We start from the raw sequence: 17,357 nt of genomic DNA on the forward strand, positions 1-17,357 counted from the left end.
CCTTGGCATTTTAATAGGAATAATTTATTTGAATGGGACACCTACTTTATTTTTATGATTACTGTGTTTTTAGTTATACTAGATCAATCTTTTAACAACTTGTTTATGTAATACCCTTTACACAATGACAAACAAAAGGTATTATTTTTTCTTACAGGTCTGTAAGCAAGAACAGAAAAAAATGGATACATTTGATGGAAGCATGACTGAAACTTCATCTCGGTATAGTGGTGCTCAGGATAGTGGAATTGGCAGTGACAGTGTTAAAATCAGAATAGTACAAATCGAGCAGCACAGTGGTACCAGTCAGCACCGCATTGCCCGTCCATCACGCCATTCATCGATTGTAAAAAATCTAAATTTTATTCCCTTCGACGTGTTTATTACTGCAAGTAGAATCTCATTAATGACCTATTCCTGTACAGCCTTACCCAAATCGAAATTGCAAGAACATAAGGATAATGAAAACACAGGCAAGAGTTCATTAAATCTCCCAGAAGTTGATTCAGATGTTGCTAAGCCCAGCCAGGCATGTATTTCCACGGTAACAGCAGAAGATCTCTTAAGCAGCACCATGTCTTTTCCTTCGGGGAAAAAGATAGGGGTCATCTCTCTCGAAAGCCTTCATGCAGCCACAAGGTCATCTGCTAGACAAGCACTTGGGGTAACTATTGTACGGCAGCCTGGGCGAAGAGGAACTGGAGACTTGCTGCTAGAACCCTTTTTGTACTTCGTTCTGTCCCAGCCTTCTTTGCTTCTGAGTTGTCATCACAGAAAGCAGCGAGTGGAAATATCCATTTTCGATGCTGTGCTTAAAGGGGTATCCTCTGATTACAAATGTACAGGTAAGAGCTTTCAAGTTTACTAGAGTACCAATAACTACTACTGCATATTAAGTTTTATTCCCAACAGAAACCAGCTGGCAGACCAAACAAGACTTCTTTCTCTGCAGAATATGTATCTTTCTCTGCAGAATATGTAAAGTGCATGTCCCATACTGAATCACAGTTAAGTAAATGTTTGAAATGTTTCATGGTTTAGGCTTAGTGTTTTTACTGTGCCTCTGAATTTTCCTTTTTTTTTTTCAGGAGCTAAATGCAGTGGGCTCTTTCTAAGCTACAGAAATGCTTAACGATTTCCAGTGATTAGAAAACAAAGCTTTTCTTCATAGTAATGGCCCATAGTTATGCTTTCCATGTTAATACAACTGTTCAAGTAAAAAAAGAAAACTGAGAAAATGAAGTTTATTGTTTTGGTATTCTTTTGATTTAATTATCTTCCTATAATGGCATAATATTAAATATATTTGAGAAGGTTTGTTGCTAAAGATGATCTAAAGGTTTTTATACATCTACAGTAAACTCCTTCATTAGTGCTGTTGGACAACTGGCCCTTGTAGGCCCCATCCATATCTTTCTTATAACCAGAAAGCATCCTGTATTATAATAATTACATTGGACTAAGGCTTGTTGCCTATTAAGACTAGGAAAGTGATCACAGGTTCAGATTTAAAACATACTGGCTTGAAGTAACAAGAGCTAATGGAAACAGTGTCAAACAAGGTATAGAGACCTTTTTCCTGAGTTCATGTAGAATTAGAGATTTGGCCAGAAAGACTGGAGAGGGTAGCTGGGTCATCTAAGACTTGATATTGGAAAAGAGTTCTAGCAAGCTCAGATATACTTCAGGAATTTTATTGCTATCAGGTGATCCCATCTAGCAGCTGGAAGCCAGCAAGCAGACATTTAGAGAATTTGTCCAATCTGGGAGTCAGGCTGGGTCATTCTTGGTATTAAAGAGAACCATTTTATACAGCAGACTCCTGGAAAGTAGATAGCAGGTGTGAGGATCAGGATTCAGCCCAAGGAAGTAGGGTCAAAGGCGCCCTTGGCTCTCACTGAGGTGTAGTACAAGTCCTCTGCTTTAGAAAAGGGTAACCTGCCAGTTGCCAAGGAGTAACCTAGACTGCCTGCTGGCCCTCTGTCCACTGGTATGCTGGAGCTGGCTCACACTGACTTGCAAGAGCTGATTGTTAAGTTTAGGAACTTTAAAAGATAGTTGTTAAACCACCGGTAGTTTAAATTGGCCATAGTAAGAGTATTAATGCCACAGATATTGGCAAATGCTATTAATCAGCTCTCCTACTTAGAAAGCCAGTTGTTAAACATTTGCTAGCACATACTACCTCCCTTCTCCAAACATGTTCTCATTTACTGAGTGCTGCTACAATAAGCACATCGGGGCACTGGAGAGGGGAATAGTGATAAGGTAGTTGATGTTGCATGATTCAAGGACTCATGCCTGTATACCAGATACCTGTTTGGGAGTCTGCTTAGCATTTGCCAAAACTAGGTGCAAGACTGGGAGAGTAAATCTTGATTCCAAGTCCATCCGATTATTTTGGCTACAGTTGCTTTATATAGGTGGGTTTCACTGGACACTACTAAGAGATATTGATACTAAGTTCATCCAAGTTATTGGCACATATCAGAGATGTGCATTTAAATTATAACCAGTTCTTAAGTTGCAATAATAAAGTACTTTTTGTTTTAAAAAAAATCACTGTTTTACAAACAATGTGATAAAGCTTAGAGTAAAGGTTTTGGGGTAGATTTGGTATAGGAGATCACAGGTGGGGGGAAAAAGGCTTACACACCTTCTAAGGAACATCCATTCCATAAGATTCTTGTGGGTATCTTTTCCTAGATAAAAAGAATCTACTTGGACATTTATACCCTCCAAACAGTTATCAATATAGACTATCATGTTTCTTAAAAATGAATTTAGCAACTTAAAGAAATTTATCAGAGAACAAGTAAAGTAAAATGGCTAAAATAATGCAACTAGCATTTATTGAGTAGTCAGTCTGTGCCAGACATTGTACTAACTACTTTAAATGTATTATCTCACTTAATCTTTATAACAGCTCAATAGGAAATGTTATACCCCTATCTTAAAGATAAGGAAACTAAAGTTTGGAGCAGTTAAATAACTTGTCCAAGATCACAGACTTAGCAGTAAATAGAGCTAAGATTCAAAATCAAAATTTACTGAACTCCTGAGTCTGATTTCTCAATTTGCATGGATCTGTGGAGTGGAGAGAAATATGTGAATCCACAGTTCTCCCAGCCAGCCTCCCAACACTGTCCATTCTAGTTCCAAAGTTTTATCTTTCTGTAATTTGGAATTCATCTCCCCATACCTATCTTCCTAAAAATATTTAAACTATACTGCTTTGGTCTCAGGGAGTTGACATCTATAAGTGACTACTCTGTCAGATTAAAATTTATTTTAATTTGTTTTGAAGATGCAGATTTTCAACTTGATATTCTAGTTGAACACTCCAGACCATGCAAATGATTCCCTCTTTAAGTGGTGAATTTGTGTATATTAAATATGTTCATGATATGTCTATACAGTATAGCCTCTCTTGATGGTATGACAAACCTGAGTTCAAATTCTAACCCTGTCAAGTATAAAATGTATTCCTATCTCATATGGTGATTGTGAAATTAAAAGAGATAATTCATGAGAGTATAGCAAGTAGTGCCCCCTCATAAATGTTGGCTGCTATTGCTTTAGCTGTTGTTATTATATAGTAGAAAAACAATTAAACTAGAAATCAGAAAGCCTGGGATTTAACATTGACCCTGCCAATAATGAATGAGCAGAGTGCTTTCAGCCCAGGAGTCTACTTCTTCAGATTTCTGTTTCCTTACCTGTAAAATATGATGATTATAACAGATAACACTGTCCATTCTAGTTCCAAAGTTTTATCTTTCTGTAATTTGGAATTCATCTCCCCATACCTATCTTCCTAAAAATATTTAAACTATACTGCTTTGGCCTCAGGGAGTTGACATCTATAAGTGACTACTCTGTCAGATTAAAATTTATTTTGATTTGTTTTGAAGATGCAGATTTTCTCTTGATATTCTAGTTGAACACTAATTAGTTTATTCAGTGTTTTAATACATAAATTTTATTAAATGTTAATGAAGTTATTTATCAAAAACTGATCTGGGGAATTTCTGTTTTAAATTCATCTACTTGAATGAACTATCCAAGTCCCTTTACCAATTTAGTTATCCAAAAATACTTCATATAGCACTTTCCACCCTGAAGAAAGCACTGTTCCATGTCCAAGATTCTTTTCAAGCCCTGAAATAATAACAGTGTGGTTAAGAAAAAAGAGAGAAGTGTGAAAGGCTAAATATTAACATTTATGGGACAGAGGAGCATTCAGGTGGAGATGGCCAGGTCCATTTCCAGATCTTTAAATTAGAGAGTCTTAATTGGAGGGACAAAAAAAGTGTATCACCATGAAGCTAACTTTCTGAGAAAGATCAATGAAAGGATAAAGACATCGTAAGTTAAAAATGAAAAAAGTAACATATTATGTCTTTCTACAGTGTTCATATTTTCTCTTTTGTAAAAATTTATTGATGTATGATTGACATACAATATTATATTAGTTTCAAGTATATAATGTAGTGATTCAACGTTCTTTTATACACTGCAAAATGGTCACCACAATAAGGCCAGTTACCATCTGCCACCTTACAAAGTTAATATATTATTGGCTATATTCCCTGTGCTGTACATTAAATCCCAATGACTATAACTGGAAGTTTATACTTCTTAATCTCCTTCACCCATTTCAAACCCAACCCCCCTCTAGCAACCACCAATCCATTCTGTGTATCTATGAGTCTGGGTTTTGTGTTGTTTGTTTTGTTTTTTAGATTCTACATGTAATCATATTGTGTTTGTCTTTTTGTGACTTATTTCACTTAGCATAATCCCTTCAAGGACCATCCATGTTGTTATGAATGGCAAGACTTTATTCTTTTTTATGGCTGTGTGTGTGTATATACATATGCACATATATACCACATCCACTTTATTCAAAAAACAATTGATACAGATTGTTTCTGTATCTTGGCTATTGTAAATAATGCTGCAGTAAACATGGGTGTGCATATATCTTTTCGAGGTAGTGTTTTAGTTTTCTTCAGATAGATACTTAGAAATGGTACTGCTAGATCATATGGTAGTTCTAATTATTTTCCTTCTTTTTTTTCATACATGTATATTTTTTATTTTGGTATTAATATACAATCACATGAGCAACACTGTGGTTACTAGATTCCCCCAATACCAAGTCCCTACCGCATACCCCATTACACTCACTATCCATCAGCATAGTAAGATGCTATAGAGTCGCTACTTGTCTTCACTGTGCTATACTGCCTTCCGCATGCCCCCCCACTTACGTTATGTGTGCTAATCATAATGTCCCTTATTCCCCATCTCCCTCCCTCCCTAGTCCCTTTCCCTTTGGCAACTGTTAGTCCATTCTTGGGTTCTGTGTCTGCTGCTGTTTTGTTCCTTCAGTTTTTGGTTTGTTCTTATGCTCCACAGATGAGTGAAATCATTTGGTATTTGTCTTTCTCCACTTGGCTTATTTCACTGAGCATAATACCCTCTAGCTCTGTCTATGTTGTTGCAAATGGTAGGATTTATTTTGTTCTTATGGCTGAATAGTACTCCATTGTGTAATGTACCACATCTTCCCTCATCCATTCATCTACTGATGGACACTTCAGTTGCTTCCATTTCTTGGCTATTGTAAATAGTACTGCAATAAACATAGGGCTGCATATGTCTTTTTCAAACTGGGCTCCTGCATTCTTAGGCTAAATTCCTAGGAGTGGAATTCCTCGGTCAAATGGTATTTCTATTCTTAGTTTTTTGAGGAACCTCCTTACTGCTTTCCACAATGGTTGAACTAATTTACATTCCCACCAGCAGTGTAGGAGGGTTCCCCTTTCTCCACATCCTCACCAGCACTTGTTGTTCCTAGTCTTTTCTGTATGGGCCATCCTAACTGGTGTGAGGTGATATCTCATTGTGGTTTTAATTTGCATTTTCCTGATAATTAGCGATGTGGAACATCTTTTCATATGCCTGTTGGCCATCTGAATTTCTTCTATGGAGGAATGTCTGTTCATATCCTCCACCCATTTTGTAATATGGTTATTTTCTTTTTGGTATTGAGGCTTGTGAGTTCTTTATATATTATGGATGTTAACCCTTTGTCAGATATGTCATTTACAAATATATTGTCCCATACTGTAGGATGCCTCTTTGTTTTGCTGATGCTGTCCTTTGCTATACAGAAGCTTTTTAGCATGATGTCATCCCACTTGTTCATTTTTTATTTTGTTTCCCTTGCCCAAGGAGATGCATTCAAGAAGAAGTTGCTCATGTTTATATCTAAGAGATTTTTGCCTGTGTTGTTTTATAGTTTCATGACTTACATTCAGATCTTTGATCAATTTTGAGTTTACTTTTGTGTATGGTGTTTGACAGCAATCCAGTTTCATTCTCTTGCATGTAGCTGTCCAGTTTTGCCAACACCAACTGTTGAAGAGGCTGTCACTTCCCCATTGTATGTCCATGGCTCCTTTATCATATATTAATTGACCATATATTCTTGGGTTTATATCTGGGCTTTCTAGTCTGTTCCATTGGTCTATGGGTGTGTTCTTATGCCAGTACCAAACTGTCTTGATTACTGGGGCTTTGTAGTAGAGCTTGAGTTTGGGGAGTGTTATCCACCTCCCCCACTCTATTCTTCCTTTTCAGGATTGCTTTGGCTATTTGGGGTCTTTTGTGGTTTCATATGAAATTTAAAACTATTTGCTCTAATTCATTGAAGCATGCTGCTGGTATTTTGATAGAGATTGCAGTGAATTTATAGATTACTTTAGGCAGGATGGCCATTTTGACAATATTCTTCCTATCCATTAGAACGGGATGTGTTTCCATTTACTGGTATCTTCTTTAATATCTCTCATGAGTGTCATAGTTTTCAGAGTATCGGTTTTTCACTTCCTTGGTTATGTTTATTCCTAGGTATTTTATTCTTCTTGATGCAACTGTGAATGGAATTGTTTTCCTGATTACTCTTTCTGCTAGTTCATTGTTAGTGTGTGGGAATACAACAGATTTCTGTGTATTAATTTTGCATCCTGCAACTCTGCTGAATTCAGATATTAGATCTAGTAGTTTTGGAGTGAATTTTTTACAGTTTTTTATGTACGATATATCACCTCATCTGCAAACAGGAACAGTTTAACTTCTTACTTGCCAATCTGTATGCCTTTTATTTCTTTGTGGTGTCTGATTGCCATGGCTAAGACCTCCAGAACTATGTCGAATAAAAGTGGGGAGAGTGGGCATCTTTGTCTTGTTCCCGATCTTAAAGGAAAAGCTTTTAGCTTCTTGCTGTTACGTATAATGTTGGCTGTGGGTTTGTCATTTATGGCCTTTATTATGTTAAGGTAATTGACCTCTATACCCATTTTGTTGAGAGTTTTTATCATGAATGGATGTTGAATTTTGTTGAATACTTTTTCAGCATTTATGGAGAAGATCATGTGATTTTGTCATTTTTTTGTTGATGTGGTGGATGATGTTGATGGATTTTCAAATACTGTATGATCCTTGCAGCCCTGGAATAAATCCTACTTGATCATGAAGGATGAACTTTTTGATGTATTTTTGAATTCAGTTTGCTAATATTTTGTTGAATATTTTCGCATCTGTGCTCTTCAGGGATATCGGTCTGTAATTTTCTTTTTTGTGTGATGTCTTTGCCTAGTTTTGGTATTAGAATGATGCTGGGCTAATAGAATGAGTTTGGGAGTATTCCCTCCTCTTTCTCTTTGGAAAACTTTAAGGAGGATGAGTATGAGGTCTTCACTAAATGTTTGATAAAATTCCACAGGGAAACCATCTGGTACAGGGTTTTTTTCCTTAGGTAGTTTTTTGATTACCAATTCAATTTCCTTGCTCGTAATTGGTCTATTCAGATTTTCTGTTTCTTCCTGGGTCAGCCCTGGAAGGTTGTATTTTTCTAGGAAGTTGTCCATTTCTTCTAGGTTATCCAGTTTGTTAGCATATAATTTTTTGTAGTACTCTCTAATAATCCTTTGTATTTCTGTTGTGTCTGTAGTGATTTTTCCTTTCTCATTTCTCATTCTGTTTATGTGTGTAGACTGTCTTTTTTTCTTGATAAGTCTGGCTAAGGGTTTATCTATTTTGTTTATTTTCTTGAAGAACCAGCTCCTTGTTTCATTGATTCTTTCTATTGTTTTTTTATTCTTCTTGATTTTATTGGTAGTTCTAATTTTTTAAGGAACTTTTACAGTGTTTTCCATAATGGCTGCTCCTGTTTACATTCCCACCAACAGTGTAGAAGTATCTCTGTTTCTACACAAACTTGCCAACATTGTTATTTCTTGCCTTTTTAATACTAGCCCTGTGACACATGCAATGTACCAACTCATTGTGGTTTTGATTTGCATTTCCCTCATGATTAACAAAGTTGGGTGTCTTTTCTTGTGCCTGTTGGCCATCTGTATGTCTTCTTAGGAAAAATTTCTATTCAAATCCCCTGCCTATTTTTTAATTGTGTTGTTGCTGTTTTTTTTTTTTTTGCTTCCTAGCTGTATGAGTTCTTTATATATTTTGGATATTAACCTTTATCAGATAATATTATTTACAGATATCTTCTCCCATTCAACAGGTTGCCTTTTTGTCTTTTTGATGGTTTCCCTCACTGTGCAGAAACTTTTTAGCTTGATGGACTCCTATTTGTTTATTTTTGCTTTTGTTTCCTTTGCTTTTGGAGTCAGATCCAAAAAAAAACAAAAATCACTAATATTGATGTCAGGAAGCTTACCACCTGTGTTTTCTTCTAGGAGTTTTATGGTTTGGGGTCTCATATTTAGGGCTTCAGTCCATTTTTAATATGTTTTTGAGTATGGTTTAAGACAATTATCTAATCTCATTCTCTTGCATGTAGCTGTCCAGTTTTCCCAGTACCATTTATGAAAGAGACTTTCATATCCCTATTATATATTCTTGCCTTCTTTGTTATAAATTAATGTACCATATATGCTTAGGTTTATTTCTAAGCTCTCTGTGTTATTCCATTGATCTGTGTGCCTGTTTTTATGTCAGTATCATACTGTTTTGATTGATTGCTTTGTAGTATACTTTGAAATCAGGGAGCATGAAACCTCCAGCTTTATTCTTTCTCAAGATTGTTTTGGCTTCAGGGTCTTTTGTGGTTCTCTACAAATTTTAGGATTATTCTCATTCTGTGAAAAATATTACTAGAATTATGAGAGAGATTACATCGAATCTGTAGATTGCTTTGATTAGTATGGCCATTTTAACAATATTAATTCCTCTGACCCATGACAATGGAATATTTTCCCATTTACTGGTGTCTTCTTCAGTTTCTTTCATCAGTGTCTTGCAGTTTCCAGTATACAGGTCTTTTACCTTCTTGTTAAATTTATTCCTAGGTATTTTATTCTTTTTTGATGTAGCTGTAAATAGGGCTGTTTTCTTGATTTCTCTTTCTGATAGTTCCCATTATTAGTGTAGAATAATGCAACAGATATTTGTGTACTGATTTTGTATCCTGCAACTTTACTGAATTCATTTATTCTAACAGATTTTTGGTGGATTTTTTTTTTTAGGATTTTCTTTATATAGGATCATGTCATCTGTAAATAGTGACAGTTTTACTTCTTTCTTTCCAATTTCAATACATCTTATTTCTTACTCTTATTTATTGCTGTGTCTAGGACTACCAGTACTGTGTTGAATACAAGTGTCAAAAATGGGCATCCTTGTCTTGTTTCTGACCTTAGAGAAAAAGGTTTCAGCTTTTTACCCCTGAGTATAATATTAGCATATATGGTGTTTATTATGTTAAGGTCTGTTCTTTCTATATCCACATCATTGAGAATTTTTATCATAAATAGTTGTTGAATTTCATCAAATGCTTTTACTGCCTCTATTAAGATGATCAAATGATTATCTTTCATTTTGCTAATGTGGTATATCACTTTGATTGATTTGTGGATGTCGAACCATCCTGGAATCACTACCTTAAATCTAGTAGTATATGATCATTTTAATATTTTGTTGAGCTTGCTTTGCTAATATTTTGTTGAGGATTTCTGCACCTGTGGTCATCCGGGATACTGGCCTGTAAATTTCTTTTTCAGTGCTGTCCTTATCTGATTTTGGTATCATGGTAATGGTGGCCTCATAAAAGGAGTCTGAAAGTGTTCCTTTCACTTTGATTTTTTGAAAGACTTTGAGAAGGATAAGTGTTAAATCTTCTTTGAACATTTAGTAGAATTCACCAGTAAAATCATCTTGTACTGAGATTTTGTTTGTTGGGATGTTTTTGATTACTAATTCAATCTCCTTACTATTAATTGGTCTATTGAGATTTTCTGTATCTTCATAATTTAGTTCTTGGAAGATTGTGTGTTTGCAGGAATTTACCCATTTCTTCTGAGTTGTCCAATCCGTTGGCAAATAATTACCCATAGTGGTCTCTTACGGTCCTTTGTATATCTGTGGTATCAATTTTAACATCTTTCATTTCTGATTTCATTTACTTGAGCCCCCTGTCTTTTTTTTTTTCTTGGTGAGTCTGTCAATTTTGTTTATCTTTTCAAAGAATCAGCTCTTAGTTTCTTTGATCTCTTGTTTTGTCTTTTTAGTCTCTATTTCAATTATTTCTGCTCTGATCTTTATTATGTCCTGACTTCTTGTAACTTTGGGCATTGCTTGTTCTTTTGCTAGTTCCATTAGGTGTAAAGTTATGATACAAATCTTCTTGAATTTATTGAGGTTTGTTTTGTGTCCTAATATGTGATCTTTTCTGAAGAATATTCTGTGTGCACTTGAGAAGAATGTGTATTCTTCTGCTGGTGTTTGGAATATTCTTTATATATCTTTTAAGTACTTCTGCTCTAATGTGTTGTTTAAAGCCAGTTTTTCCTGTCTGGATTACCTTTCCATTAATGTAAGTGGGGTGGTAAAAATTTCCTACTATTACTGTGTTACATTCAGTTTCTCCCCTTAGGTCTGTTAATATTTGCTTTGTGTATTCTGGTGCTCCTATGTTGAGTGCATATGTATTTAAAAATGTTACATCTTCTTGCTAGATTTACTGACCCCTTTATGTAGTGCCCTTCTTCACCTTTTATTACAGTCTTTGTTTTGAAATCTATTATATCTGATATAAGTATAGCTACACCAGGACTCTTTGGGTTTCTGTTTGCATCAGATATCTTTTTCCATCCCTTCACTTTCAGTCTGTGTGTGTCCTTACATTTGAAGTGAATCTCTTGCAGGATGTATATAGATGTGTCTTGGTGTTTTTTTTTTTAACCCATTCAGCTGCTTTGTGTCTTTTGCTTGGAGAGTTTAGTCCATTTACATTTAAAGTAATTATTGATAGATATTTTCTTGCCATTTTGTTGTTTTTCTGGCTGTTTTTGTAGTTCCTCTCTGTTCCTTTCTTTTTCTCTTTCTGTCTTCTCTTATGGTTTAATTACTTTCTTTACTGTTATATTTAGATTTCTAACTTTCTTTCGTATATTTATTATAAGTTCTTTTTTTGTAGTTACTTTGAAGTTCAAGTATATTATCATATACTTATAACAGTCTATGTGATTTGATAGCAACTTAAATTGCAGCACATTCCAAAAGTACATTTTTACTTCCCTTCCCTACATTTTATGTTTTTATTTCACTTCTACATATTTTTATTTTATGTATCCTTTAACTGATTTTGTAGTTTTAAATTTGTCCTTTAACCTTCTTAGTAGCTTTATAAGTAATTAATCCACTTCCCTTACTATATGTTCACCTTTTCTATTGAGATTTTAACTTTTATATGTTTTCTTATTATTAATTAGTGCCATTTCTTTTCAGCTTAAAGAAGTCCCTTTAAAATTACCAGTAAGGTTAATTTAGCAGTGATGAACTCCTTTAGCTCTTTAGCTTTTGTTTATCTGGAAAACTCTTTCTCTGACCTTCAAATCTGAATGATAACATTTCCAGGTAAAGTATTCTGGGTTGGAAGGTTTTTCCTTTTATCACTCTTGAATATATCATTGTCACTCTCTTCTGACTTACAGAATTTCTGCAGAGAAATCTGATAGCTTTGTGGGGATTGCTTTGTACAGAACAATTTTTTTAATTATGGTATCATTAATCTACAGTTATGTGAAGAACATTATGTTTACTAGGCTCCCCCCTTCACCAAGTCCCCCCCACATACCCCTTCACAGTCACTGTCCATCAGTGTAGTAAGATGCTATAAAATCACTACTTGTCTTCTCTGTGTTGCACAGCCCTCCGCATGCCCCACACACACTATACATGCTGATCATAATGCCCCCTTTCTTTTTGTTGTTGACGTTCTACTTGTTCTTGAGGCAATCAAGGGTTTTTCCCTCTTGCTGCTTTTAAGATTCTCTATCTTTGACTTTTGCTATTTTAATTACAATGTATCTGTTGTGTGACTCTCTTTAGGTTCATCTTATTTGGAACTTCTGGGCTTCTTGGACCTGGATATCTATTTCCTTCTCTAGGTTAGGGAACTTTTCAACTGTTATTTTTTCAAGTAAATGTTCTATCCCTTTCTCTCTCTCAGTCTCCTCATGAGACCCCTATATTACAAATGTTATTCCACTTGATGTTGTCTTATAGTTCACTTAAGTTATCCTCGTTTTGTTATTTTTTTTCCCTCTGCTTCATCTAGGTGAGTTCCATTGCTTTATCTTCCAGCTCACTGATCTGTTTTTCTACTTCATGCAGTCTGCTGTTTAACCCTCCTAGTGTATCTCTCAGATTAGCTCTTGTATTCTTCAGCTCTTTTAACTTCTGTTTGGTACTTTCTTATAATTTCTTGTCTGTTTGTTGAAGTTTTCACTGTGTTTGTCCATGCTCTCACAAGTTCTTTGAGCAGCTTTATGACCATTACTTTGAATTCTTTATCAGGTAAATCACATGCCTGTCATTAAGGTTGTTTTCTGAGATTCTACTTGTTCTTTAGTTTGGAACATATTTCTTTTTCTTCAGTACGCTTCACTCTCTGTGTTTCCATATATTAGATGAAAGAGCTGCCTCTTAGTCTTGGTGGAATGGCCTTGTGTAAGTTTATTGTTAAACTTGCGCTAGCTCTTGATTGTCTCTTGAAGCTTTGAGATTGTCTAAACATCCTGAGCTTTAGCAAGGCTAAGGGGGTATGCAAGGACAGCACCTCCCTGCTGATATTCCCTGGGATGACCACCTTTACTTCTGTATTTGTGGAAAATCTGAAGCCTGTCTCTCATCCTGAGGCTCCAGGCTAAGTTAGTAGGCCTTTTTCTCAGGAAGGCTGGGTTGTGTTTCAGTCTGCTGTCTGCGTGGTACCCAGGGGTTAGTGGCCTGCCAATACTCTCTTTCTGATTGTACAGACCTGTGGAGCTCTGGAACACCATCCCTTTTGGCCACCATGGTCAGGCAGTCAAGGGTTGTTCCTAGTGGATTGTGCATATCCACTGGTCTTAGCATGGTAGCTGGAGGGTGCAGAGGGTGACACATCATCACTGGCTTCAAAAATGTACTTGGTAAGTGTTTTGACAGCTTATGACCTTGGGCTTCAACATTGCAGGAGAGTGCCCTGTCTGTGTGACATACCAGCTTTAGACTGAGAATGACAGAATTTCACAAGCACTCACTTTTGCCAGCCTCGGCTAGTGGGTAGGGGAGTATTGCTCACAGACTTTAGCTAGGGAGCAGAAGAACTCCACAATCATTCATGCTCTCTGGGCTCAGCAAGTGCTTTTTATTGCTCACTTGCACCTGTCCCAGCCAGGTGGCAGGAGAGTGAGTTTGCTGGCCTGTGCTAGTAGGATATGTGGAGAGGTCAACAGTGGCATCTGTTCTTCAGGGAGCATCTCAACTGTCCCCTGGCCTTCTAGCTTATGCCCCAAGATCACCACTGAATCTCTGTCATATATTGTCCAGGCACTTTTCAAACTACTGTTTGTTTCCTGGGTCTCAGGGTAAACAAGATGACACACAAGCCCTCAAAGAGGGGGATCTTAGTTACTTAAAGCACTTTGGGACCCTCCAGTCATCAGCCACATTGGTTTTACAAGCCAGACATTCTGGGGACTTGTCTCTCTGGTGCAGATCCCAGGAGCTGGTGTGCACAATGTGGGGCACAGCCCTGTCCTCCAGAAGAAGCACCTGTCTGGGGTAATGCCTCCATATTGTGTGTTGCCATATAAGGGTGGGGTTTTTCCAAGACCGTGTCTTTGCTTCTTCTACCCATCTCAAGAGTTCTTTTATCCTTTGTTATAGAGAACAGAACATCTAGTTTTCAGATCTTATTCAGAGGGAAATGACACACATATAGCTGTATATTTGGTGTGTCTGATGTAGGAGGTGATTTCAGGATCTTCCTAGCTGCCATTTTGTATCCCCTTCTTCTATATTTCTTGATACTAAAATTAATACTTTTCTATAAAGTAACTCAAGTGGCAGCCAACTGCTATTGATTGCAGTACATATATGTGCTTCTCAGTGATTGTCCCATTTCAGCATGTTAGACATACCTGAGGTTGTTCTGGATATAGTGGGTTTCTTTTTTGAAGGGACAAAAATACTTTATTGTAAAACAATTCTAGCACAGTGTGGTTTGTAATTAATTGTTTACTGTTTCCTAGGGAAGTCGTAAAGCATTACTGCATGTACTCATGTTCCTTTATATGGAAATCATATGGAACTAAAAGTAAACAAAGGATTTTATTTCACTCTTAAAAAAGACTTGTATGTTTAGAGGTTGATTAAAAAACCATTGTTTTATAAATATGAAATTAACATGTCAAAGATTATATTTAACTCATTAATTATTAAGGAAATTGTAAGAACATTGCAAAAGAGTTCATATACATGAGACTTCTCAGAGATTGTGATTCTCTAATTGATTAGAGTCCTAAAAATGGTAAGAGCCACTTGATCATGGGCTTTATTCATTGTTAAAGCATAGCTCTAGGTGATTCTAGGAAATGGAAAAATTTTAACACTAAATTATGAAGATTTCATTTCATTTCACATGTTCAGGAGACTGCAGTGAAGACCTTGAAAGCAAATACTGAAACTCCTTTGAGCATTGTCAGAATATAGTGTACTATCTCAAGGTGCCTACTTTAACTTATTGACATGGTTTTTAAAATCACACTTACCCTAACATCATGTACAATCAGGTTGACAGTAATTCAAAATGGACTCCTTATCCTTATTGTGTTTTCATTTCTACATTCAAACATACTTTAGAAATATTCATTCATTCCATTTGAACACTGACTTTTTAGCATATGTTGAAGATTCCGAGGAACTAGTAATGAGACCCAGTTTCTGCCTGGAGGTACCTCTCTTTATTTAATAATTACACTCATTATGATTAATGATGAAATTTAGCATAATATGGATCCTCACAACATGGAGGGATGTGAAACACATAAATGAGTTAAGAGCTATAACTTGCAAAATAGAAATTTAGAAAAACAGTATCATTTAGGTGGATGGTTTAAGGAAAACTGCTTTGATACAAAGGAATGAAATAGGACTACTCTTCAAATTTATTTTCCAATAGTAGTAGATCCAGTGCTAGCTACAATTCAGAATTATTTTTAGTATTCTATTTATCTCATTGCTTTTTAGCTTTATTTCCTTGTAGTATATCTTGTTGGTTGCCCTGGGATTTCCAATATATATGCCTAATCTTTCACAGTCTGTTTAGCACTAATGTTTTATCACTTCAAGGAAAATGTAAAAGCCTTAACAGTCATATAGGTTCCTTAACCTTCTCCATTTATGTTAAAAGTATATATTACATATACTTATATTGGAAACCTACCAGATAAAATTTTGATCTTTGTTTAAATAATCTTTCATATTTAAAAGAACCAAAGAGGAAAAAACTAGTATATTGTATATATCCCAGGTATTTACCATGTCCAGAGCCCTTCCTGAAGTTCCAAGTTTTCCTCTGGTACATTGTCCTTCAGCATTAAAAACTTTCACTAGTATTTCTTTTAGAGAAGGCTGGATGACAATGATTTCTCTTAGTTTCCCATCAGCTGAAAGTATTTTTTTTTCTCTCTTTTGTTCCTGAAGGATATTTTTGCTGGATATAGAATTTTGGGTTGACATTTATTGCAGCGCTTTGGAGATACTGTTCTGTCTTCTGTTCTCTATGGTTTCTGTTGATAAACCCATGGTAATTAAAATCATTGTTTTCATATATGTAATGTGTTATTTTTCTCTAGCAGCTTTCAAGATTTTTTTCTTTAGCTTTCGTTTTCTGTGGGTTGATTATGATGTGTCTGGGCTTGATTTCTTTGAATTTATCCTGTTTGAGGTTCTCCAAGCTTCTTGACTCTGTAAATAAATGTTTTTTAAACTAAATTTAAAACTTTTTGGCTATTATTTCTTTAATCTTCCTGCACCAAACTTTCTCCTCCCTTTTTGGGACTCCAGTGTTAAGCTTTTTAAAATTACCACACAGATCCCTTATATTCCATTTCTTTTTCTTTTTTCTTTTTCCATTTCTGTTTTTCATATTGGAAAATTTCTACTGACTGTTTCAGTTCTAAAATTTCCATTTATTCTTATTTTTAGTTTCAATTTCTCTTTTGAGAAATTCTATATTTCCATTCATTTCAAGTGTGCTTATGTTTATAACTCATGAAACATAACACCTTCTAAAGTCGTAAATACTCATTTCACTGTCGCCGTAGCATAGCCATTGCACATGCACATGCTCACACACACACACACACACACACACACACACACACACACACACACAGGGCCCATCCTTGGGGTAAAATAATCTTGAAACCAGAGGAGCCTTATTTCCCAGTCAGGGTTTCTGTTGGACTTTTGGCTGTTCTTGTCACATTGCACCACAACGTAAGACTCACTCTCAAGACATAGTTGCAAAAGGAAAGAGGAAAAACAAAGCACAATGAGAAACTCACTAGTGTGTGGGTCAAATCCACAAGTTTGATTCCCCTGCCCATTATGCATTATTCTTGTTTACTTTTTATATTTTAAAGAAATTTTATTTTTGTGATTAAAGCTAATTAATACCTTTTATGTTTTATAAAAGTGTTTAGCCTATTTTCTTGAAAATACCATAGACTTTTTCTTGCAGTCTTGTTTATTTTTAGAGTGCTCAGTTATTTTTTTTTAAGTTTTTAATTGTAAGTTGTATGAGCTATTAGGCTGCAGTGAGTTTATTCCAATTTCTGCTACCAGAAATTTTGCAACTTTAAAGTAATAAAAACATTATCTAGTCCGTTAGCTAAGACATGCTTTTCTGAGAAAGTTAATGTAAGATTTCCTCCAAAAGTGATACTTTAATATCTTTACATCTTTGAACACAGATCAGTTAAATATATTATAATGAA

General features: G+C 35.5%; 1 protein-coding gene across 8 annotated transcripts in view; it reads left to right on the forward strand.

Moving 5' to 3' along the window:
• Positions 1 to 17,357, forward strand: part of VPS13B (vacuolar protein sorting 13 homolog B) — an 861,603-nt gene that overhangs the window by 634,579 nt on the left and 209,667 nt on the right. For 7 of the 8 annotated variants that reach the window (XM_073229878.1, XM_073229881.1, XM_073229877.1 and 4 more), the window contains one exon: positions 158 to 845. In XM_073229878.1, coding sequence (XP_073085979.1) covers positions 158 to 845 — 688 coding nt within the window. Of the gene's footprint in view, positions 1 to 157; positions 846 to 1,088; positions 1,251 to 17,357 lie in introns of those variants that run through there. The other variant, XM_073229884.1, reaches the window with a different exon arrangement.

Source organism: Manis javanica, chromosome 2 (genome assembly GCF_040802235.1).
Source record: "Manis javanica isolate MJ-LG chromosome 2, MJ_LKY, whole genome shotgun sequence".
Taxonomy (NCBI): Eukaryota; Metazoa; Chordata; class Mammalia; order Pholidota; family Manidae; genus Manis; species Manis javanica.